General features: G+C 49.0%; 1 protein-coding gene across 1 annotated transcript in view; it reads left to right on the top strand.

The window, feature by feature from the left end:
• Nucleotides 1-25,097, top strand: part of LOC144762794 (CD109 antigen-like) — a 771,981-nt gene that overhangs the window by 661,024 nt on the left and 85,860 nt on the right. Inside the window, exons 28-29 of the mRNA XM_078648064.1 lie at nucleotides 24,635-24,790; nucleotides 24,891-24,956. Of these exons, the coding sequence (XP_078504190.1) occupies nucleotides 24,635-24,790; nucleotides 24,891-24,956 (222 nt within the window). The remainder of the gene's footprint in view (nucleotides 1-24,634; nucleotides 24,791-24,890; nucleotides 24,957-25,097) is intronic.

The following is a 25,097-nucleotide window of genomic DNA, read 5'->3' as shown; positions in this document are numbered from 1 at the left end:
AATTTTGATACATTAAAAAGGTTTGAGGTGTCCCACGTTGAGGGAAGTAATCACTTCCCCCGAAAACTCGAGCTAGAATGGGAGGAAAAGAGACCAAGAGAAAAAGTGCTTCTTGTTCAAATGGATTACCTGAGATGCCTCACAGCGAGAATGTCAGAAGAGAGTATGGAAAAAGTTCGAGGCATGTGGGCTGCTGAATTCATATCTATAGCATAGATCGCCGCCTAGTGTTGGGTCCGGATGATTGCACATTGTTGTCCTGGAAGAGTCTTTGAAGTATCACGAGATAGGTGGCTCCTCCCCTGGACTACAGTGCGCATGGGCATCGACTCCATCCCCGGATTGTTTTTTTCCGCCATTGGGTTCGGATGTATATTCGACATCTCCAGTTCGGAATCGATATAGACTTTTCTTAAGGCCCCAAGGCCTTTCTTATACCGTCGGTATTGTTTTGCGCTCGGTGCCCTGCTCTGTTCCGGCTCAGTTACCGAGTCGGACGTCCAGAGGAGTCGCGTGACTCTTCGGTGCTCGAGGCCCAGTCGACGCAGCAAGACTTTCGACGACACATCATGGAATGGAGTCCGTTCAAGAAATGTCCCGTGTGCGGATCCAAGTACCCACACATCGACGTCCACCCGGTGTGCAACAAGTGCCTGTCGCCGGACCACGATGAAGCCAACTGTATGGCTTGTTCCAGGTTTCGATCGAAGATAACGATTCGACTTCGGCGCGTGGCGCGCCAGGAGGCCCGGCAATCGGCCCCGGCACCGGTGGACATCTTCGACAGAGAAGAAGCAAACGAACAAGAGGTTCATATGCAGATTTCCCCTCCAGCGGAGGACGACTACGACGAGGACGTCGAAGTGGTCGAGGATGAAGTCGTCGACGAGGTAGGAGACGACAATGAGGCCTACGGGGCCACAGGAGATAGCTTGTGTGAAGAGCTAAGCCCCGAACGAACATTTACTAAGGCTCAGGTCGAGGGATCGCCACGCGGCCTTACCCAAGACCTTCCACACGAATCCACGGCCTCGCCTACGGGCCCGGCTACGGACATTTCTGCGGAGCCTGCCTTGGCCAAAACGAAACCGAAACCTTCGATGTCGATGAAAACGAAAGTGACGCCATCGAAACAGAAGACGTCTGTCCCTACGGCCGTCTCCTCGTCTTTAAAAACGTCGGGGCAGCCGAAACCAAAGAAGGGCGTCGACCCGGGGAAGTCGACCAAGGGCGCCGAGCCAAAGTCGGTCAAGGGCGCCGAGTCGAAGTCGGTTAAGAGCGTCGAGCCAAAATTTGCCAAAGGCGTCGATCCAAAGACTGGGGCCCCGCACCCAGTGCTCAAGTCCTCCGACAAAACTAAGTCGGCGCCGAAGGCCGTCGCCGCCGAAGGAGGGCACGGTGTGCCGAAGAGGGCCGATCCTGTGCCTCGGCCGGATAAGGACAAGGCATCAACGCTCGAGTCTTCACTCGCAGGTGGTCCGAAGACGTCTGTCGGGTCGACGAAACCGTCCGCTTCCTTTACGAAGCAGGTGTCGGACTCTCTACAACGCATCAGGGACAAGGCTTCCGCGGCTGCACCAAAGGATGCTTCCACCGCGAGGCCGGCTGCCATGATGCCAAAGTCTTCGACGCCACTCCTGTTTATGTTGCCGCCGAAGGTGGCACCAAAGGCTTTCGCACCATGGTCGGTCACCGAAGCGCCCGTCCAAGTGTCTTCAGCGTCGAAGACTTCTCAACCGCTTGGGTGCTTGAAACCTCGACAGCCCTCGGTGGAGGAGCAGTCGGAACACTTTATTGACGCCGACACCGGGAAACTGACCCTCTACAAGAGGAAAATCACGGCAACCCAGCCTTTGGAGTCCTACACCATTCCTTTAAAGCGCAAAAAGCCTGCTGTGGACTCCCCTGTTCTGGTGGAGACTCTTGTTCCTCGGACTCCACGAGTGACCACACCCTCACCCACTTATTCTGATGTGGAGGGTGGAGAAGATGAGGACGAGGAGTATAACTTTACTGCCAACACAGATCCTGAGGATCACCAAGACTCATGGGCAGATGCGGGGGACCCAGGGGATCCGCAAAATGCCCAGGACCCTCAGGTGTACAATGTCAAGACCTCTCCTACTGAGGATTCGGCGGCATTTAATGCTCTAATTGAAAGGGCGGCTAAAAACCACAACGTCCAGCTGCATGCTGACCCTATCGAAGTGGACTTCCTCTTTGATACCTTTTCCACGGCAGAAAAGACTGTCAAAACACTCCCCATGCTGAAAGGGGTTCTCAAACATGCTACGGACATTTTTAAGGAACCCACACGGGCCAGGGTGGCCAACCCTAGGATTGAAAAGAAATATAGGCCGGCACCTGGCGACCCCACCTACATCAAGGGCCAGTTGCCGTTGGACTCTCTGGTCGTTTCTAATGCCCGGAAGAGGGCGAACTCGCAGACCACTGGTGATGCTCCTCCCCCCGACAAGGAATCAAAAGTGCTGGAGGCATCAGGGAAGAGGGTGGCGGCTTAAGCGGCCAATGTCTGGCGTATCTCTAACACTCAAGCGCTACTGGCCAGATATGACAGGGCACACTATAACACACTAGAGACCCTGTTGCAACATCTTCCAGATCAGTATAAGGAGGCAGCGGAGATGCTTATTCAGGAAGGGAAGCTTATCTCCAACGCTTCGATTAAGTGTGCACTGGACGTGGCGGACACCGCGGCCAGAGCCATTAACACCAGTGTCATGTTAAGACGCCAGGCCTGGCTCAGAATCTCCGGATTCAAGCCGGAGATACAGACCACCATCCTCAATCAGCCAGTAAACCCAGATAGGTTATTTGGTCCTGAAGTGGATACCACCTTAGAAAAGATAAAAAAGGATACCGAGACTGCAAAATCCATGGGGGCTCTCCAGTCCCAGCAGTTTCGGGGCAGCACTTTTCGTCGCTCAGGCAGTAGAGGTGTTTCCAGAGGCCAAATGTCCCAGCAAACGCAATACAATAAAGGTGGGGCACAGTCCTCGTACACCAAGCAGAGTAGAGGCGGCTATCGGGGCAACAGCACCAAGGGCCGAGGTCGTGGAAACAACAACTCCCGCTCCTCTGCCACCAACAAACAGTGACGCCCTGTCACTGCCCCCCGACCATACTACACCTGTCGGGGGGAGACTCCAGCAGTTCCTGCCAGTCTGGAAATCCATCACCACAGACAGGTGGGTCAGGAAACGTATCCAGTTCGGTTATTGTCTGGAGTTAACATCCACTCCACCACCCAACATGCCACCAAAGCACCGTCCTATGTCCACAGAGCATTTGCACTTATTGCAGCAGGAGGTACTCGTCATGCTGCAAAAAGGGGCAATCGAGCTCGTACCAGTGGAGGAAGAAGGCACGGGAGTGTACTCCCTGTACTTCTTAATCCCAAAAAAGGACGGGTCCCTAAGGCCCATACTGGACCTCAGACCCCTGAATCAGTACATTCTATCAGAACACTTCCATATGCTCACACTGCAGCAGGTTCTCCCGTTGCTCAATCAGGGAGACTTCCTCGCAACCATGGATCTCAGGGATGCCTATTTCCACATTCCACTGCATCCATCACACAGAAAATACCTCAGGTTCACTATTCAGGGTCGGCATTATCAGTTCAAGGTCCTACCTTTCGGGGTGACCACGGCGCCCAGGGTGTTCACGAAATGTCTGGCGCCAGTAGCTGCGCACCTCAGGAGGCAGAACGTTCACGTTTACCCTTATCTGGACGACTGGCTTGTCCAGGCAAAGTCGGCCCAGGAGTGCGCCGCCAACATGTCCCACACCATTCACCTTCTTCACGATCTGGGATTTTCACTCAATTATCCCAAGTCGCACCTTCAGCCAGCCCATGTGCGGCAATATCTGGGTGCGACGATCGATACTCTGGTAGCCACGGCTCAGCCAAATTCTGTGAGGATCGGCAGCATTCAGTCGCTGATCCAGAAGTTCAGACCACAACACTCGCTTCCAGCAAGAGTGTTCATGCAGTTGATAGGCATGATGGCCTCCTGCATCTTCATAGTCCCGCACGCGAGGCTACATATGCGTCCGCTCCAAGAATGCTTAGCTCATCAGTGGACGCAGGCTCAAGGACAGTTGAACGACCTAGTGTTGGTGACCGGTCGGGCATACAACTCTCTGCATTGCTGGAATCCACACAACCTTTGCAAGGGCCGACCGTTCCAGGAGCCTGTGCCACAGATTATCCTGACGACGGACGCATCTCTCCAGGGATGGGGAGCTCATGTACTCCATTACACAGTGCAGGGACTATGGACAACGCAGCAAAATAAGATGCACATCAACTACCTAGAACTAATGGCAATCTTCATGGCATTGAAGTCCTTCAAAGTACATCTGTGCAACAAGGTCGTGTTGGTCCGGACGGACAACATGACGGCCATGTACTACATTCAAAAGCAGGGAGGTACACACTCTCCACAGTTGTCTCATCTGGCTCAGAGCATGTGGAAGTGGGCCATTCAGAGGAACATCTTCCTCATGGCGGAACACCTCCCGGGCAAGGACAATCAGATGGTGGATCTGCGCAGCAGGTACAGCCACCAAATGCACGAATGGGAAATACATCCATCAGTACTCCGTCCGTACTTCCAGCAGTGGGGTCATCCGGAGATAGACCTGTTTGCCACAAGGGAAAATGCAAAATGCCAAAGCTTTGCTGCGAGGTTCCCTCACCCACAGTCGCAGGGCAATGCGATATGGATGAACTGGTCAGGCAGATTTGCGTACGCTTTTCCCCCAGCACCTCTCATACCGCTGGTGGCACGAAAGCTAAGGCAACACTCGAGGACGCTCATCCTGGTTGCTCCAACGTGGGCACGCCAACCATGGTACACCACGTTTCTAGACCTCTCCGTGGTACCGCATCAAAGGCTGCACCTCACACTCCGGCTTTTGACGCAGAACCGTGGCGACATTCAGCACCCAGATCCGCAACAACTCAACCTGGCGATCTGGCTCCTGAAGTCTTACAGTTTGGCTACCTTAACTTGCCTCCTGACTGCATGGATATCATACGGGAGGCAAGAAAGCCCACCACCAGAGCTTGCTATGCAGCAAAATGGAAGCGGTTTGTCGTTTACTGTAATGAACACAACATCAACCCGCTAGATGCATCCACTCCCAACATCATCTGTTATTTGTTACATCTTTACAAATGCAATCTAGCATATGCTTCCATTCGGATACACTTATCCGCCATAGCGGCTTATCTCCAAAACAGGCAGCATCTCTCCGTTTTCAGGGTTCCTGCCATGGAAGCCTTCCTAGAAGGACTGAAGCGGGTCATCCACCCAGGACCCCGCCAGCTCCTGTATGGAACCTCAATGTGGTCCTCACCAGGTTGATGGGCCCACCTTTTGAGCCTCTACATTCATGTGAGATTCAGTTCTTAACGTGGAAAGTGGCTTTTCTCATTGCCATTACGTCTCTACGACGTGTTAGTGAGCTACAGGCGCTCACTGTACAAGAGCCATTCATTCAAATTCACTCCAACAAGGTGGTGCTGCGCACTAACCCTAAATTTCTTCCTAAAGTGGTTTCGCAGTTCCATGTCAATCAGACCATTGAACTGCCCGCGTTCTTTCAAAACCCAGAAACAGTAGCTAAAAGAATGCTCCACACTCTTGATGTCAAACGAACATTGATGTATTACATCGATAGGACCAAATAATTTAGGAAGAGACAACAACTCTTTGTTGCCTTTTCAGCCCAGCACAAAGGCAACCCCATTTCCAAAGCAGGTATAGCCAGGTGGATCGTTAAGTGTATTCGGAATTGCTATCACAAGGCTAAGCGCACTTTAACAATCCCCCCCAAGGCCCACTCCACCCGTAAGCTGGGGGCCTCCATGGCTTTCCTTGGTAATATCCCTTTGAAAGACATTTGTAGAGCAGCCACATGGTCTACACCACACACATTTACTAAACACTACTGTGTAGATGTGCACTCCAGGCAGCAAGCGGCTGTAGGGCAGGCTGTTCTTAAGACACTTTTTCAAACGTCTGCAGCTGGCACAGGCGGCCGCCGTTAATGGAGGGACTGCTATGTATTCTATGCTATAGATATGAATTCAGCAGCCCACATGCCTCGAACTGAATATGCTACTTACCAGTATGCATCTGTTCTTGGCATGTAGGGCTGCTGACATTCATATCGCCCGCCCTCCTCCCCGGCGCCTGTAGCGGCTGCAGAATTTACACTTACTCTTAGCATGGCCATCGCTCACACAGTTACACTCAATCTTCGCCACAATGGCTAAAAACAATCTGGGGATGGAGTCGATGCCCATGAGCACTGTAGTCCAGGGGAGGAGCCACCTATCTCGTGATACTTCGAAGACTCTTCCAGGACAACAATGTGCAATCATCCGGACCCAACACTAGGCGGCGATCTATGCTATAGATATGAATGTCAGCCGCCCTACATGCCAAGAACAGATGCATACTGGTAAGTAGCATATTCATTATCCAGATATCAACAGAGCCAAATGTTAAGCTGCACCCCTGATAAAAACGTAGTGTGGTATGACAAAGCTATCAGACAGGTTATGCAGTGTCTATGAATTGAAGTAAAAAGGAAGAAAAATAGTGGTAATAGGAACCAGAGAGCCCAGATTAAAGGAAATGACTGGTTTAATAAGGAATGTCGGAACCTAAAATCACAGATCAGAAAAGGGGAAAGAAGCCTTAAACTAAGGTATAATTTGATAAATTATAATAGCCTACAGAGGATAAAGAAACAATATAAAAAGTTAATTAGAGATTAAAAAGGAAATCATGAAGAGAAATGTTGGGGTAATCTCCTGGAGGCAATAGAAACTAAAAACTCCAAAATGTTTTGGAAATAGTCCTAGATGGGTCTGGTAGGTTACAGGGAGCAATGAATTGTGCGGTGACAGAAGAGGCTTGGGAGGGGCAACTGGAAGAGATATACGGGATAAGGGGAGAATCTGTAATAAAGAGGGTTAATTCTTGGAATGATAAAGAAATTAGTTCCTTATTTACAACTAGCAAAATTAGACGCATCATTGCAAATGCAACCTTAACCAGGGCAGTGGGACCAGATAATTTGCTAGCTGTAATTATAAAGACACTGCCAGATTGGTGGTCAGAATTATTTTCCCAAATGTTTAAGGATATACTTCAGATTGGACAGATACCAGAACACTGTGCACTGTGATTTTCCCAGGGCCAGAATGGGATGCCTATCTGGAATCATTGAGAGGGCGGGCTATGACCTCAGTTAGTGACTTGAAGAAGTGTAATAAGGACTACGGGGAGATGTTAGAAAAACCCGCTCTGAAAGCCTTTGTAGTCATGATCCCACCACAATTCCAATATGAAAGTGAACTGCTGTATCTAAGTGGGAAAAACAGATGAGATATTGAAGAGGGCAAATGTCTAAAACATTGACTGTCACTACCTAAATCGTCCATGATCCAGTCTATGGGAACAGAGACGGAACTGGTTTTATTGAATATAATGGCCTGTATGGCATTGATAATATACTGGATGCGCCTACGCTCGGGGGAAGAGCAAAAGATCTCTTTGTGGCGTAAAAAGGAAATACTGCAGAGTAAATTAAAATGGGCTAAGGAGGAGAGTAAGAAAACTATGGTAAAAGTTTGTAGCAAGTTGAGAATCCAGCTGTGAATGGAAGAACTACACATTGAGACTACAAAGAGTGAGATAAGAGCTATAGGCTGGGAATTATCCTGAAACAGTGACAAAAAGTACCTTGAGGAGAAAAAAATCAGTTCACTATATGTCTGGTCCATAGAAAAAGGAAATAGGATACCCGTATGTAGATATAATTCCAGATAGCCGTCTGAGAAGAGAAGTGTTAAGAATAAGAATATGAATGTACTCTTATTATGCTAATGAAAAGATAAAAACGGTCGTGATTGATGATAAGAGGAATTGTACATGTAATCTAAACACTAAAAGCAATATATTGCACATTCTATTGGATTGCCCTAAAGTATTAACTGAGCGGAAAAAGTTTTTATGCCCAATCTTTTTAAAATATGAAATTAGAAATCGACCCCAAGCTATGGAACTTATAACTGATATGCGGACCATAGATATACTGTGTGCCATAGGGAGGATTATGGTTGCTGCTAAAAAGGTTTATATGGGTGTATAGATTGTAATGTAGAAGGTATACTTGGGATGTTCTTAAACTGTTTATATATTGCATTACTGGATGTTTTTAATTTTTGTATTAATATATGCATTTGTTGGATTTTTAATCATTTTTAACTGTTTGTTTCAACTGCTATTAACAGATTATACATCAATTAGAAGGTTTGTTTAATTGATGTACTGTGTGTATCTATTTATGTTCTTTGCACTTTTATGGTCTTAATCAGACCAAATAAAGTTATTTTTTGGTTGATTGATTGAAATATTAGGCGGAATATGAATATCAATTTTAAACTTTAGGTGAGATCATTTTGGGTAATAGATTAACTTTCTGAGGAGTTGTAGGCCCCACCAACCCTTGTGAATGCAATATCTCACCACCATATTAGCAGCACAGACGACTAGGAAATGCATTTCCAGGTGCACAGAGTCTTTAGGGTCTTACTATTATGCTGTATGTATATTTTAAATACTATGTTGTTAGACCTGGCTTTCCCAGCTGGTTTATCCCCAGACATTTTGCTTTTTGGCCTCCTATTTTGGACCCTGTTTTTGTTGGTTTTATGACTCTGGGCTCTTTACCACTCCTGATCAGTGCTAACGTGCATATGCTCTCCCTCTAAATTGTATGATGGATTAGTGTTTCCATGATTGGTTTATGTGGTTTACTGTTAAGTCCCTAGTACAGTGCACTGTGATTTTCCCAGGGCCTGTACACCAAATGCTGCTAGTGGACTTGCAGCACTGATTGTGCCATCCACATGAGCAGCCTGTAAATGTAATTCAGACCTGCCACTGCAGTGTCTGAGTGCAGTTTGGTATTGATAAACAAAGGAAGGCGGCCAGCAGTAGCCTACTGTCTGACGTTTGTGATAAAGTGGCACCTCTTAGGTTTGTTAATAAAACCCTCACACACCAACCTGGTTGGTGTCATGCTTCATCATTGGGTTCCAGCCAGGCAGCCGAATGCTACCTGGCTGTGCTGCGACACCTGGTTTACAGTGGAGCTGGTTGTTTTTTGAGGTGGTGTGATGTGCGATTATGTGCGTGAGTTTACTATTAAAAATACCTCCAGTGTACTACCATTTATTTTTATTCTTGGAGCTCTGGGGTATGATTAAAATAACGATACAGAGTGGACAGTATATTCCAGTTACTATGTGTAGCTGTGAATAATGTTAGATGGTCGACATGTTTCAGCCCTATGAAAAAATGGCCGGTCTTTCTTCAGGACCTCTCCAAAAAGTGAATATAGGTGCAGAAATTAGTGAGTGGTATTGCTATGTCGACCTGGAAGTGCACCCGCTTGCCAGGCCTTAACCTTCCATTTTTGTACATGTGAGTCACCTCTAACCTAGGCCCAAGGTACCCTTGTGGGCAGTGTGCAGTGTATGGGAAAGGTAGGACATGCCCTGGTGTGTGTGGCATGTCCTGATAGTGAAATACTGCCAATGTCGTTTTTCACTATTGAAAGGCTATCTGTCCCATAGGAAAGAATGGGAGTTTATTTATAACATCTTATAAATAGAAGGTCCCATTGGGACAAGATAGAAAGGTGGAGTTTAATATGCCTTAACTCGGAATATAAAAATGCATCTTTTAGTAAAGATGATTTTTTATTGTGTGTTTGAAAATACCACTTTTAGAAAGTGGGTATTGTCTTGCTTAGCCATCTTGTGTGCCTCTGCTGGTTTGTGGATTGACTGTCTGTCTTTTGAATGACGGGGGCTGGGGATGTGCATTCTCTCGGACAGCCATCGGGGGGAGTTGATATGTGTCCTGCCTTTCCTGAATGAGTCAGGGCTGGAATGAATAGACCTGGGCTGCATTTAGAGTAGGGGGGGGGGGTTTCCTTGCACCTGAATGGGCCTGTTCTGCCTGGGACAATGCTGTCTTTACCTCCTGCCAGGCAGCTGCAGCAGAGAGAACAGACCTGGTTTTGGCTGGGCAAAGAGCTTCTGTGCCACCAGCGAACCAAGGAATCTGTACTATAAAAAGAGAGACCCAGACCCCTGAACTTTAGATTACTGCTGAACCAAGGAACCTACCAGGAAAGCTGAAGGAGGAGTACTGCCTGTGTGCTGTTGGGATTGGCCTGCAGTGGTTGCTTCTGTCTTGGGCAGGAAAGGACTGGACTGTGCTTTCATCATCCTGCAGTTAGAGTTTTCTCCAAGGGCTTTAAGAAGAGCTTGCCTTCAGTTGGAAGTCTCAGGGATAGAATAGACTTCAAAGATCACTTCTGGAAATTAAGTGGAACCTTTGCCAAGGAGAAGAGCTGGAAAAACTGAGGAGGAGTGCTGCCCCTTTGCTGTTTGCTGTCTGGGGTTGGCCTGCAGTGGCTGTTTCTGCCAAGTAAAGGACAAGGAATTTGCTGTGTGCTGTGTCCCCTGCTTGAGTAAGATCTCCAAGGGCTTAAAATAGAGCTTGCCTCCTGTTCTGAAGTCTCAGGGATACAAAGACTTCATCACCAACTCCTCTGAAGTGCCTTGCTGGTAGTTCTGACCAAGCCAAGTGCTGTCGGCTAGACTTTTGGAGGCTGCTTGCCATTGGGAGCTGGAAAAGTAATGCCGTGGCTTGAGAAATCGCTCGCTGAATCCCGTGCACCGATCTCCGTAATTTGAGATCACTGCACCGATTCCGAAGCAGGCCCTGTTGTGCAGCTGCAAGAACCAACGTATCTATATTAGCAAGTGAAAAGAGCATTCCCAATATGCTGGAGAAATCCTTCTATCATAAGATGTCACATCCTCGAGATAAAGGGGCATCCTCAGTCAACATCCGATGAAAACTACACTGTGAACTGGAGAGCATGAAAAGAACACTCAAGTGACATTCTCTCCTTTGGATGACCATTCATAATTGGGAGGCCAACGGCCACTCTTCTCATACATGTTCAGCACAGAGAGTGGCTCTTTTACCCTATTATTACACAGACCTCCCAACTCACCCTCATTTCTAGAGAATCATCTCCTTTTAATGATGCTCACACTATTATAAAGCAACATCCCTTCAAAGACTTCTATAACGTCAGCCGCTTTCCATACCTCCATCGCCCTCGAATTGGGGTCTTCATTCATTCTGAGTTTCACTGCCTTGGACATCTAGCCAACAGGTTGTCAAGTATGGTTGTCCCAAAGCGGTTTTATAACTATGCAGTTCAGCAACTTTAACAAAGAGGCACTAATGAGTAACGTTCTATTGGAGACGTAGGGCAAGAATATGAGGATCTCACCATTTTATAGAGTTCAGTCATAAGAGATGATTACAGTCAGCCCAAGAACTCCACGCTTGTTCTATACATTGTTTACGTACCGGCTATGTCCTACAAATAATGGCTGTATGTGTAGCCTCATGTAAATGTAAATGTAAATGTAAATGTACAGGGATTTATATAGCGCAAATCACCAAGCGGTTTCTAAGCGCTTGCTCAGGGAACCCGTCCTGGTATTCCCCTGTGAGATAACCCCGGCAGGGTATCCACAAGGTGAAAGCCAGGCATCCCGCCGCGAGGGGCCGTTGTGGAGATTAAGCAAGCTATTGCCCAGAGTCGCAGAGTGTGAACCCGTGAATCGAACAGGCACCGGAGCGAGAATTGTCGAGTCCATGGACATTTTTTTTTTTTTTTTTTTTTTTTTTTTTAGGACTCAAGACCCCGCCGAGCCGGGAATTGAACCCTGGTCCCGGGATGACCTCTGCTTCCAGGTCTGCCTCCTCTAACCAGTGAGCCACACTTCTCCACTGCAGGCTGATTGTAAATGTCCACTCGTAAGGAATGAGACTCAACTGGCTTTCAGCATAGAATGGATCCAGCACAAAGGCCATGGACACCACACACAGAGCAGCAACCGCAAATGCTCAGAAGTTGTTGTAATTTGTCGTCTCTTTGTCACATTAAGAGAAACTGTTGTGTAGAAAATTGAATTTGAGCGTTGCAACAGTCATCTGCCCATTCGGTTTTTAAAAACGACATGAATGAATATCAGTGTCTAAGTAAAAATGAAACAGGAGCTTACTTCAAGTGAGAAGGCACTTTGGCGCAGCTACTGTTCCATCAGGGCTCCTCACCTCCAGATGACAGCAACTTGGTTTATTTAATAAGAGTGATGTTACTTTCAAGGGATTCATTTGAACTCCGTTTGAGACATAATGTGTGGGGTTGGAAATGCACCAGCATTCTCTTTGAAGTACGTGATGCTGCCATAATAATGTACCATATCTACTCATACCACATGGCCACCTCTTCATCTACAAAGGCTATTCGCCCAAAGAAAACTGGGGAGAGGGACCATCCCAGTAACTTTACAATAGGCGACCTCCAAATCCAAACAAAGTACAAGTGCAGCGTTGGGGTAGGTCCAGTAAAAGCAATTGCAAAGGTTGTTGAAGGTGCACCGGGAAGCATGTGGGAACTGAAGTACTACATTCAGTAGAAAACAATGTCTGATGGGGAGTGACCTGTCCTGGAAACGGAGATGTGGTCAGCCGCCCTCATGTGCCACTGGCTTACATGTCAACATTTTACAGCCGGAAAGAGGGAGATTTTGAAACAAAAATCGGAGGAATTTGGAAATAGGGGCAATTTTAGTAGGGAGACCTATTTTAGAGGGGAGACGGATAAAATAAAGCAATTTTTTGCTTAAAAAATCAGGGCTCTGCCTCTTGATTTCAGTCTGTTGACATGTGTGCCCTCCTGCTATTATTGCCTTACTGGTCCCAGTACTCACGGCAGACCTGCACGGACTAATAACTTAAAGATCCGGTGTAGGTCAGTGCAGCATACGTGTGCTGCATAAAAAACAGAGGTAGGTAGCGTCCAACATGGACCTGCCTTCTTCAGAAGCAGCAGACAGCCCCTTGAAAGAGCAGAGGCCATGTGAGCTGGCCTCAAAGCTCCATGTAGGTCGAGAGTGCGCACTGATTTCTATGCAGTGCGATGGTTGCAAACAGACTTCTCCTTCAGCCGGCTGGCATGCAAACAGACAAATATCTTCACGCAGATTGTTTGGCAGCCAATACACCGACTGGCTGTCATGTGGGCTGACGTACAGTGTGAATAGCATTGTCTTAAAGCCAATGCCACAGCCATACTCTATCATGGGGCTGAACTAGAATGTGAGTGACCGTCCAACTGAGCAATATCTGAGGGGATGGGGGGCGAAGGGGATGGGTAGAGTGAGGGGCGGGTGTTTCAAGCCCACTCTGGGTATTTCTTTATTTATAGTGTTTACATGAGGCTGTCAGACTACAAGCTCGAGCTCAAAATGTAAGTGTGATTTTCTTTAGGCAAACACAGAATATCTGTGTCACATTTTCAGGTGTCACATCAAGGTCATCTAGTGCACTCTTTTTACACTTTCCCTACAAGTTAGAAATAAAAACCTAAAAAATTGTGTTCTAAACCTAATTTGAATTTTGGACGAAATAATGTGGTTAAAATTTCTTTATTAGATGTACCTGGCCATGTAATGGCGTTCTAAAAGCGATTAAGCCTTTCAGTTTACCTTGATGGTTTTAGGGCTTTGGGTTATTATTAGACTGCTCTTGGTGGACGAACTTAGCTAACAAAACATATACCCGTGCCACACTTGGCTGACGTTATTATTCTTTTCAGACTGTTGGCCTGCCTGTGGGTCTAAATACCTTAAATGGTTGGAAGCTGGCTCTCTCTACAGTGTACTAAAACTAATGCTCTATTTTGTGGCAGAGTGGGCTTATAAGAGGGTAATCCTAAGCTTTTGTTGTACTCACAGGGGCAATAAATGAGACACACACTCAAAGAATAAATCTGAGACTAATTTAGACAAATAAAAAGTATTTTTATATATATTTCAAACTCAAGAACTTTGTTGCAAGGAAAGTACAGTTTTCGATAAAAATTATGCACAGATATGTAAATGTTCGAGCCTGTGCGCTTTTACGCACAATCAATCAATTAGTACATTTGTAGAGCGCGCTACTCACCTGCAAGGGTCTCAAGGCGCTGAAGGGAGGGGGGTGCTGTTATTGCTCGAATAGCCAGGTCTTGAGGTGCTTCCTGAAGGTGAGATGGTCCTGGGTCAGTCGTAGGTGTGCGGGGATGGAGTTCCATGTCTTGGCGGCCAGGTAGGAGAATGATCTTCCTCCTGTTGTGGTTCTGCGGATCCGTGGGACGATGGCGAGGGCGAGGCTGGTGGAGCAGAGCTGGCGGGTGGGAGTGTGGAATGAAAGGCGGTTGTTGAGGTATTCGGGGCCCATGTCGTGTAGCGCTTTGTGTGCGTGGGTGAGGAGCCTGATCGTGATCCTCTTGCTAACGGGGAGCCAGTGCAGGTTTCTCAGGTGGGCAGTTATGTGGCTGTGGTGAGGGATGTCGAGGATGAGTCGTGTGGAGGCGTTCTGTATGCGCTGAAGTCGTTTCTGAAGTTTGGCTGTGGTTCCTGCGTATAGGGGGTTCCCGTAGTCCAGCCGGCTGGTGACGAGGGCCTGGGTGACCGTCTTTCTGGTTTCGGCGGGAATCCATCGGAAGGTCTTTCGGAGCATGCGCAGGGTGTTTGGTCATTGTGAGGGAGGAGTCCAGGATGAATCCCAGGTTGCGTGCGTGGTCCGTGGGTGTCGGTGCGGTGCCCAGCGCAGTGGGCCACTAGGAGTCGTCCCAGGCGGATGGGGATTGTCCGAGGATGAGGCCCTCTGTCTTGTCTGAGTTCAGTTTCAGACGGCTGAGCTTCATCCATTCCGCGACGTCTTTCATTCCTTCCTGGAGGTTGGATTTGGATGTGGCTGGGTCTTTGGTGAGGGAAAGTATCAGCTGGGTGTCGTCGGCGTAGGAGAGGATGTTGAGGTTGTGTTTGTGTGCGTTGGCGGCGAGGGGGCTCATGTAGATATTGAAGAGGGTTGGGCTGAGCGAGGAGCCTTGGGTTACGCCGCAGATGATCTTGGTGGCCGCGGAGCGGAAGGGAGGGAGGCGGACTCTCTGGGTTCTGTCGGAGAGGAACGAGGTGATCCAGTCCAGGGCTTTTCCTTGGATGCCAGTGTTGTAGAGGCGGGTTGTTAGGGTGCGGTGGCAGACGGTATCGAAGGCGGCCAAGAGGTCTAGGAGGACGAGAGCGGTTGTTTCCCCGTTGTCCATCAGGGTCCTGATGTCGTCGGTGGCTGGGATGAGGGCGGTCTCGGTGCTGTGGTTGGCTCAAAATTCGGACTGGGATGGGTCGAGCGAGTTGTTTGCTTCGAGGAATGCAGTCAGTTGTTTGTTGACGGTCTTCTTGATGACTTTTGCCGGGAAGGGAAGGAGAGAGATGGGGCGAAAGTTCTTGAGGTCTTTTGGGCCGGCTGTGGGTTTCTTCAGAAGGGCGTTGATTTCTGCGTGCTTCCAGCTTTCTGGGAAGATGGCTGACGCGAAGGAGTTGCTTATGATGTTCCGGAGGTGGGGTGCGATGATGGCGTTGGCTTTGTTGAAGATGTGGTGAGGGCATGGGTCGGAGAGAGAGCCAGAGTGGATGGTGTTCATGACGTGGGTGGTGTCTTTAGTGCTGACGGGGGTCCAGGCGCTGTGGGTGGTGGGTGTGATTGTTGGTTCGGTGGCTGAGGGTAGAGTCTGGGTGCTGAAGCTGTCGTGTATGTCTGCGATCTTGCGGTAGAAGAACGTGGCGAGGGAGTTGCAGAGGTCTTGCGATGGTGTGATGTCGTTGTTGCTGGCGCTGTGGTTGGAGAGTTCTTTTACGTTGTTGAAGAGTTCCTTGTTGTTTTGGGTGTTGTTGTCCAGCCGCTCTTTGAACAATGTCCTTTTGGTGGTGCGGATCAGCTGGTGGTATTCGCGAGTGGCGTTCTTGAGGGCTGTCATGTTTTCTGGCGTCCGTTCGTGGCGCCAGGTTTTTTCGATGGTTCGGCAGGATTTCTTTGAGTCTTTGAAGGCGTCCGTGAACCATGTGGTTTTCCTGATGCTGGTCTTGCCTGGGGGTTTCTTTAGAGGAGCGAGGTCGTCAGCGCAGTTGGTTATCCACTGTGCGAGATTCTGGCCTGCGCTGGTGTCAGGGGTGTCGACTGGTGGGTTCTGGCTCAGCGATGTGGTTAGCTGGTCTGTGATGACTTTGCTCCAGCATCTGCGGGGGATCTGTGTGTGTGGTGGTGGGATGTAGTCTTCTTGAAGGTGAAAAGGATGCATCTGTGGTCTGTCCAGTGAAGTCCCATGGAGTGGCTGAAGGAGACGTGGTTGCTAGCGGAGAAGATGGGGTCGAGCATGTGGCCCACGTAGTGGGTAGGGGTGTTCACCAGTTGCTTGAGTCCGAGGTTGGCGAGGTTGTCAAGCAGGGTGGTGGTGTTGCTGTCGTTGTTGTTCTCCAGGTGGAAGTTCAGATCCCCTAGGAGGATGTATTCGGGTGAGGCTAGGGCGTGCGGGCTGATGCTGTCGGCGATGGTTCCGCTGAATTGTGTGCGCGGGCCGGGGGTCTGTAGATGAGGGTTCCCCTGAGTGTGGTCTTGGGGTTGGTGTGGATCTGGAAGTGTAGGTGTTCGGCGGCTGAGATTGTGTCTTCGGCGTTGGTTGTGACACTGATGGTGTTCCTGTAGATAATGGCAATTCCCCCTCCGGTTTGGTTGATGCGGTCCTTCCGGGTGATTTTGTAGCCGTCCGGGATGGCTATGGTGATGTCGTGGGCCGAGGAGGCGTTCATCCAGGTTTTCGTGAGGAAGGCGACGTCTGGTGCTGTAGTATCGAGGAGGTCCCAGAGTTCGATGGCGTGCTTGTGGAAGGAGCATGTGCTGAGAAAGATGCACTTGAGGTTGTTGTTGTTGTTGCTGGGTTCAACGGGCGGGGTGCAGGTTGGGAGGCAGGTGAATTTGCAGGCTTGGCAGGTGAAGGGACCGTGGGTTCACTTCGCGGTGGCTCGGTAGCAGGCGGGTGGTCGTCCGGTGTTGAGTGCATTGAGGGTGGTGGTGTCCTATCTCAGTCGGGTGCCCTGGCTCCGGGGTGGGCTAGGGGTTCTGGTGCTGGGCGTGGTCCAGGCGTGGACAGGCCCAGACGGGCTTGCCTGTGGTGCGCCTTCGGTGCGCCAGCAGCGCGCCCGCTGCACGCGTCCACTGCGCGGCCTCTATATAAGGGGCTGTGGGAGGGAGGAGCAGCTGGGAGGCGGCGAATGGGACAGCAGGGGGCGGGGCCGCAGGGACGCAGCGTCGGGAAAGTGGGAAGTGGTACAGAAGGCAGAACGGGGGATTTAAATTCTAAGATGCATGAAGGTAGGTATAGTCTGTTTCAGGGGTTTACCTTCTGGGATCGAAACAGTGGGCCACGGTTCAAAGTACTGCCGGCAATTCTTCAGGAACCACCCGGATTCTACTAGGAGCTGGGTCCTGGTTAAGCTGGTAGCTGGCTCACTACAAGGAAGACGGGGCCACCTGTTAAGGGGCTGCACATGTGGACTTGCAGGCAAGTCTGAGGGCTCCCAAATGAGGGCTCAGCTCTCAGGGGCCTTGGAGCACGTCAACCCAGCTGGTTCATCTGGACCTGGGCTGGGGGGGTGCTTGGAGTAGAGTGGTTAGGTCAGCTGAGCTGGTGCGTAAAGATGCACCTCGTGGTCAGGGACAAACAGCTGGTAAGGAGAAATCAAGGCAGCTGGGCCACTCTCGAACTGGGTCTCATATATGCTGATGTTCTTCGATGGCTGCTTGGTCCTGGTGCAGTGAGATTTCAGACTGGACACTCAGGCTGTGTTTGGTGTAGGGTGTCCTGTACCCTGGGGGTTGATATGATACAGCTCCTGCTGGTCGTGGTTTCTTCACACTCCTTGGGGAGACAGATCTGACCTTCAAGAGCTCGAGTACCTTTTCCTGGTTGTCTGCAGTGCAGACTCTGCTTGTCGCTGCCTGTGGACTGCAGGGGAGTAGTTCCTCTACTACAAGGGAGACTTTCAGTGTTTGCTGAAGTGCTGGCGGTACCCAGGGCTTTGGTAGTTCTCTAGCTCGAAGGACAAGTCACTCTGTCTCATTTGTCAAGAGAAAGCTGAGGAAGGAATGGTTTTGCTCCAAAGTACTGCTGCAGTTCTTGCCAGGCAGTGGCTCTTCCTTATCTTTCTTCTCTTGATCCATTAAATCTGAGTACTTAGGTTCAGCTGTGCCACCTAACTACTCAATTTAGGATCGCTTATGGGGAGTGACAGGTAGTAGCCAATGGGCTACCTACCTTAGGGTCTCTGCAGCCTCTATATGATCACTTCCTGTGGGAAGTAGGCATAACTCTGACCCTAAAAGACTAATTCCTGCCAAAACAACATGGAGGAATCAAAAAAGTGAGGTCCACATCAGCTGGCCCATGCAAGGGGTGGTGCTGGCTGAATGTGGGCACTGTTCCTAATCTAACTAATGTTCCCACCGTCTTGCCTCCAAAAAGTGGGTCAAGACAGAGGGGTGGGTACCTCCACAGTGTGGAGAGTCCCGGGGTCGCATACCAAAGGCAATAGGGCCTTTGAGGCTTCTTGCCCTGAAATGTCCCTCCAGCTTGAAGAAGGTGTGATACCTCTGCCCAGGGCAGGCTTTTTTCCCGTCCTCTGAGAGAGAAGGCTCTCACCTCAGGAGGTCAGAAACCTATGGTGGCTGGCTGGTCGAGACCAGTCAATCAACACACTTGTAGTCAGTACGGTTTCAGGGAGCACCTCTAAGGTGCCCTCTGTGTGCATTTATTAATACATCCAGCATTGCAATCAGTGTGGGTTTATTAAGATGAGATGTTTGGTACCAAACACTTTGAGGTATAATGAAGCCATCATGTAGCTGGGGAAATCATAATCACAAGTGTCCCACCCATGTACTCGTCATGTATTCCCTGTGCACTGGTAATATCTAAATGTTGGACCTGGCCCTTTTTGGCAGGTTCACCCCGAAACTTTTTGCTTTTTCCTAGCCTGTTTCTGGAACCTGGTGTTGGTGATTTTAGGCCTTTGCACACTTTTTCACTGTGGTACAGTGTAAAGTGCGTGGGCTCTCTGTGTATGTGTGGTGAGTGACCTGTCCTCCCATAGGAATGCATGGGGAATATGTGTGACCATGGTAGTTCCTGATGTGTGGGGAGTGCAGGGTCGAGTTTGGTATGTGCGAACTCGTGAGATTGAGTGCTGCGTAATGATGTATGTGGCATGAATGTGTCTAGTGTGGAAGTGCCACTTCTAGACATGGGTGTGCGTGTGTAGTGAGTCTGCTGGCACGCGATTGGCTGGCGCCTGGCTCCAGGAGTGTGCCTGGGCCTGCTTGTGGCTTGACTGTCTGGTTTGAGGGTGACGGGGCTGGGGAGCCCCCAGGAGGTTGTCTGAGTCAGCCCTTGGTTGAATGACTGCATCTGCAACTAGAGTGGTGGGAGGAATAGGGCTGTGCCTGCCTTCCACAATGCTGGCTCCACCTCCTGCTGGGCGGCTGTCGCCTCTGCCCCTCACACTGAAAGGAGTTCCCTATAACCAGTTGTAGCTGGTTCTCACACTGCCTGCACCCTGCTAGACAAAGGATTTTATAGTATAAAAAGGGGCTGTGTCCCCTTACAAAATGTTCTTGTTTCTGACTTGAATCCTGCCAGGGGCGTGCGGCTGCTTGGGCCCAGGGGAAGGCTTGCCTCCCTGGGCCCTGCCCAGCCCCTGGATACCTGATGGACTGCTTGAGGCTGGGACCCCTTTGCTATGGGAATCTTTGCCTTGGGTCCTTGATGGACTTTGCCCTCCCTTAGCCCCTGGGAAGTGCTTTATTTCAGGAAGGACCTTGCAGCGTTTTGGAGCGCTGTATTCACCCCTGAAGTGCCTGGAAGCGCTTTATCTTTTCATAGCGCTTGGGAGCGCTTTTTGCTTTATTTCGAGCGTTTCTCCGCCCCGCATTTTGCGTGAGGAATCGCAGGAGTCTACCCTGCGTTATGCCCCGCATATTTAATTATTTTTATTGATGGGTGCCACCCCATTTATTTAATTGCCTAACGGGTGCTCACCCCGTTTCTACTTTTATTTTTGCAACCGAGGGTGCCCACCCCTCGCTGTGCCCCTTTGAATCACCGCCGCGGCCCTCCCGCCGCAGAAACCGGAAGTCAGGCAGCTTTTGGCCGGGACGGGGCGGGGCCTGCAATCCGGCAGGAAGTCCCGCCCGCCGCCGCCGGCGGCTGGGGAGAGAAGCAGCAGGCCGTGGAATGGCCGCCCGGGGCCCCGTGAGCTGTGGGGGAGCCCCGGGAAAAGAAGAGGAGCATGGCGGCTGGTCGTCGGGGCTCCCATGTGCTGGAGGTAGCCCCGGGAGAAGACGTGCAGCCTGTCGTCTTGCGGAGGGGGGCGGGAGGCACAATGCCGGTGCCTGCCCCTCCACGCTGCTCGCCTGAACCGCCCGTCGGAAGAGAAGAGGAGAGGTGTTGCGGGGCTCCCGTGTCCTGGAGGGAGCCCCGGCAGAGAAGTCCCGCGCCGCCTGCCCAGAGAAGCGCCGCCGAGGTCCGGTGAGTCGGGGCTGGGCCGGGTGATGCGGGGGCAGTTCTGTTGCTGCTCCGCGAGGGAGCAGATGGATTTTTGTGGTGCCGGTGGAGGCACTGTGTCAGAGCGGCCCCGTGTGTCAGTTGGCTGCTCCAACGAGGAGGATGGTTGCTCGGGCCTAGAGGGGCCCACGCTTTGTTCTTTAGGGGAGGTTGGTGTCGGGGCATGTTGTCGGTGCCCGCCCCCTCCCCCTGTGCCCATACCTGTGCGGCCCCGATGGCAGCGGGCCGCTCCAGCCTATGGGGGCACTTGTTTAGAGAGCCTGTGTGGCTCTGACTGGGGCACACTTTATTTAAACTGCCCATGTCCCTCACAACGCTCCACAGTATTTACGGGGCATTTCTTTTGATCACGAGTCCCCAGAGGGGGGGACTCCAATGGTTGGGGCATATGTTGTGTCAGAGCCTGTGTGGCTCCAACGTGTGCAGAGTTTCAGAGCCTGTGAGGCTCCAACAGTTGGCGCAGTTCTGTTCTAGGGTCAGTGAGGACCCTGTCGCAGTTTTGATTCCCAGCTTCCCAGCAATTAGTGGGCAGCTGCACCCTTTAGGCGCTTGGGATTGTCTCAGCTGCCCAGCAATTTGTGGGCAGCTGCCACGTTTAGGCCCCTGACATTGGGACACAGGGCGTCCTAGCCCCATCAAGGCCAGTTGGCCTAGGGACTGCCACAGGTGGTGGCTTATGTAAGTTTTTGCCCAATTGTGTGGTTTTTCCTTGCACCTCTGAATGTTTTAGGCATCATGTGTTTTTGCGCTATTGAGTTGTGTTCTGGCACCTCTGAATGTTTTTATGCATCATGTGTCTTCCTTGTTCCCTACACCTCTGAATGTTTTGAGCATCATGTGTTTTCTTTCCTTACACCTCTGAATGTGTTTTTATACATCATGTGTTTTGTTCTTACCTACACCCCTAAATGTATTTTATTCTTAGGTGGTTGTTCTTTCCAGTACAGGTGGTCCTAGTGAGGTCCTGGTTCCCTGCGTGACATTCTCCTAAGGTGGTTAGGGTTGCGTAGGTGGTACTTACCTGTTACCAGTAGTTACTGGTTGTGTGCTATACTTGCTAATTTGTGTTACAGTGATTTTACATCCTATATTCTATGTTCTAGAAGTGCTATTTCTACTAAGTGCTGATTCTGACAGTGGCCCATGTGGTCCTGTCTTGTAAATAATCCCTTGTGAATATTGCCCATGCCAGTTGGCACAATGTACATGTGTGATTTCTATCTGATGTGTTTTGACAATACAGAAGTTATTTTTATATAACTTTGTGTGGAGTTCCTTTTGTGGTGTGCCTAGGATGTTGTTGCTGTTGTGTGCGTGCGCAAATGCTTTACACATTGCCTCCGGGATAAGCCTGTCTGCTCGTGCCAAGCTACCAAGGGGGTGAGCAGGGGTTATCTTGGCGTGTGACTCCCTTGCCCTGACTAGAATGGTGGTTTCTGCCTGGCTTTGGCGTCAGCCCTAGCCTACCAGAAATCCCAGTTCTAACACTAAGGGTATCACCGGAACATATCCACTCTTGCAGATAAGCCCTCACATTGGAATAGTGCACCCTGCCTTACTGTTGTAAGGCCTGCCATAGAGGTAACTTACCTGTAGTGCTGGCAGGCATGGCACACAAGGATGTGTGCCATGTTGATTCTTCGGGTTTCTCTTCTCCAAGACACACAGGCTGCAATGGCAGTTTGTATGAGCTTGATGAGGGGCCCCTTACATTGGCACAATTTGTGCTGCAGCCCTTAAGGATCCTCTTTAGGTCCAATGCCTAGGTACAAGGGTTCCACTTACTAAGGACTTACAAGGTATCCTAAATGGGTGCCAACTGTGGAGCAATCATACAGTTTAGGGAAAGAACACTGGTGCTAGGGACCTGGTCAGCTGGAACCCAGCAGACTTTCATTCAAAATTGTGACAGATACCAGGCAAAAAGCGGGAGGTACTGCAACAAAAAAATAGTTTTCTACAGACCCCATGGGTGATGGTGGTGTGTTCAGGGAAGGTGGGGCACCCTCCATTTCCATTCAATGTGTAACACTCAAAGCGTCATAAACACCCCTCTAAAACCATGACATTGTGTCAGGGCTTAACCCGTCACCTGGAACAAATAATCAACATTCTTGAGGAAGACCCTTCTTGACTTTCACTGTGAGCTATAAGGAATAGATAACCAAGAACCATCAGTGGACTCAATGGTTCGTATTCCTGTGTGCAGCCAGCAAGACAAGTGGGGCATGGTCAGTTTGTATTATAAAGGGGTAGCACTTCATCTCCTCTGTGGCAAAGAGTATTTCATTTGGAAGTAACTTGTTTCTAGGAAACAGAATAGACTGCAGACCATATGGGAATTGTTGAGAACTGCTAGGATGCTAGTAACCCAATTCCTGAGGCATAGCTTGTGGAATGGAAGCAGCTGTTCAAAAGGAAGAGTCTCCTAAGACAAAATAAAAAAAACAGAAGTATATGTGTCCTAATCCTTTGACCTTGACATTTGCGGCATGTGGTATAGAAGGAGTTTGTAGTGATCAGTTTTTCCCTGAACTATAGATCACCTAGTACCTTATTTGTAAAAGCCCATGAGATGACAAATAACACAACTGCCTCTTTGGCTCAGCAGGGTGACACTTATGCTTTTATATTAAAACAGTATTTATAATCTTATAAGACACTTTCAGGCACTGTAAAATTTCAATAATTTCCCCCAGATAATTGTTATTTGCTTAGAGGATATCCAGCTAAACCTTTGTTGGCTGTCAGTTTAGTCCCGGTTGTGGAATTATACTGATGAATGCATGAAGGACGTTTGTGTGATTCGCTTTGCTGGTTTGCTGGTAAGAAATAGCAGTGTGGAAGGGTGCGTAGGAAGTGAATGTGCCTTTGGGAAGCGGGGACTAAATGAAGAAGAAGTTTTGCAGCCTCTAACACAAATAAATATTTTGATGTGTGTGCCCGAGCATCGGTCCTTCGAGGATGCTGTGCTCCATCTACAAACTCGCAAATTTGAATGTTAGCCTGTTTGGGAAGAAGTGAATAATGATGTCAGTGTCTCATAATTTGAAATGTAGCTAATAATGTGAATTATGTGTTAAGTGAGACTTTTAGCTGCATCTTGGAATGTCTGGGTCTGAAGAATGGAGGCTTAGCCTCACCTTTGCATAATCACACTTTCTATATTTAAGCCAGTTGCTTTCAGGCGCATCATTTGCTACTATGGGCCTGATTTAGATCTTGGCAGCCCGACCGATGGCCCATCACTGAAGCAGTATCTGAAACACCATTGAGCTGACAGTGGTCTACCCGCCCAATCTAGATGTATACGCAATAGATAGAAGACTGCCGCTGTGGTGGTCTTCTTTACTGGCAATCCGCCTGATGTTTCCTTCCTCACAATGGGTCCCAAGCAGATCTGGATGTTTCCTGGATGTTTCCTTTGTACATGATGCTTGGGGGGTGATTGCATTTTTAGGAATTTGAGGTGCGTATATGGAATAAGAGAAGAGGCCAGTCAGGTTTTAACCGTTGTTTAGGGGCAATCTAGAGAACAGCCAACATATGGTTATTGAATGATCTCATCTGATTATGTCGACTGATAACTGCACCGAGCCAGTACTGGCTAAGTAAGGTGCATCTGTGGATCACTTCTTTTGAATATTACCCGAGTTTCTATCTAATCTAGGTACTAGAAGGATTGCAGTGCTTTGTTTAGGTATTTAAATATTTCAATGTTATACCATTGCGATGTGAGCCAGCCAAGTGAGATGTTGTGGGCTTGGGTGAGGGCTATAAATGTTTGCCTTTGTTTTTAGTTTTACATAATTACTTTTAAATATTATATGAGAAGTATGTCGCAGTCCTTCTATTAGATGTGATTTGTGCATTTGTATTATGATTATTTGTTTGCCTATTTGGTTTTGGAAACCTCAAAGAACTCATTATTAAAAAAAAAAAATAATAACACGTGTTTTAATTTATTAACACTGTGTTTTGTCCATAGGATACAATACTGGCTTTGGAGGCGTTGTCTACCATAGCCTCTTTAGCAACAGTTGGGACAACAGAAATGAGTGTTTTTGTGAGTGGAACAAATCCGAACAACACTGTGGGATTTAAGGTGGATGATGTAAACCGGTTCCTTTTTCAGAAAAAACAGGTGAAGTGAATTATTGAAAAAACAATATTTAGCAACCATGATTTTAAAAACATTGACGTTTTACCAATAAATCTTTCACTGCAATTTTATTTTTAAATAGATTGAAGTTACACAGCCTTTGGAAATTAATGTGTCTGCTCATGGAGTTGGTTTGGCAGTATTTCAGGTAAGTCATTTTAACCACGTTCTTGATATAGCCATGGCTACCACATACATTTGGAAGAGTAACTCACACCACACTCAATTGCAACATAGCAACTACGCTGGAGTAGGCTCTCCAGCTCAGATGAACACGCTCAGTGATGCA

The sequence above is a fragment of the Lissotriton helveticus genome, chromosome 6 (genome assembly GCF_964261635.1).
Source record: "Lissotriton helveticus chromosome 6, aLisHel1.1, whole genome shotgun sequence".
Lineage (NCBI taxonomy): Eukaryota > Metazoa > Chordata > Amphibia > Caudata > Salamandridae > Lissotriton > Lissotriton helveticus.
Note: the sequence above shows the minus strand (reverse complement) of the source record. Positions and strands in the feature narration are given on the sequence as shown.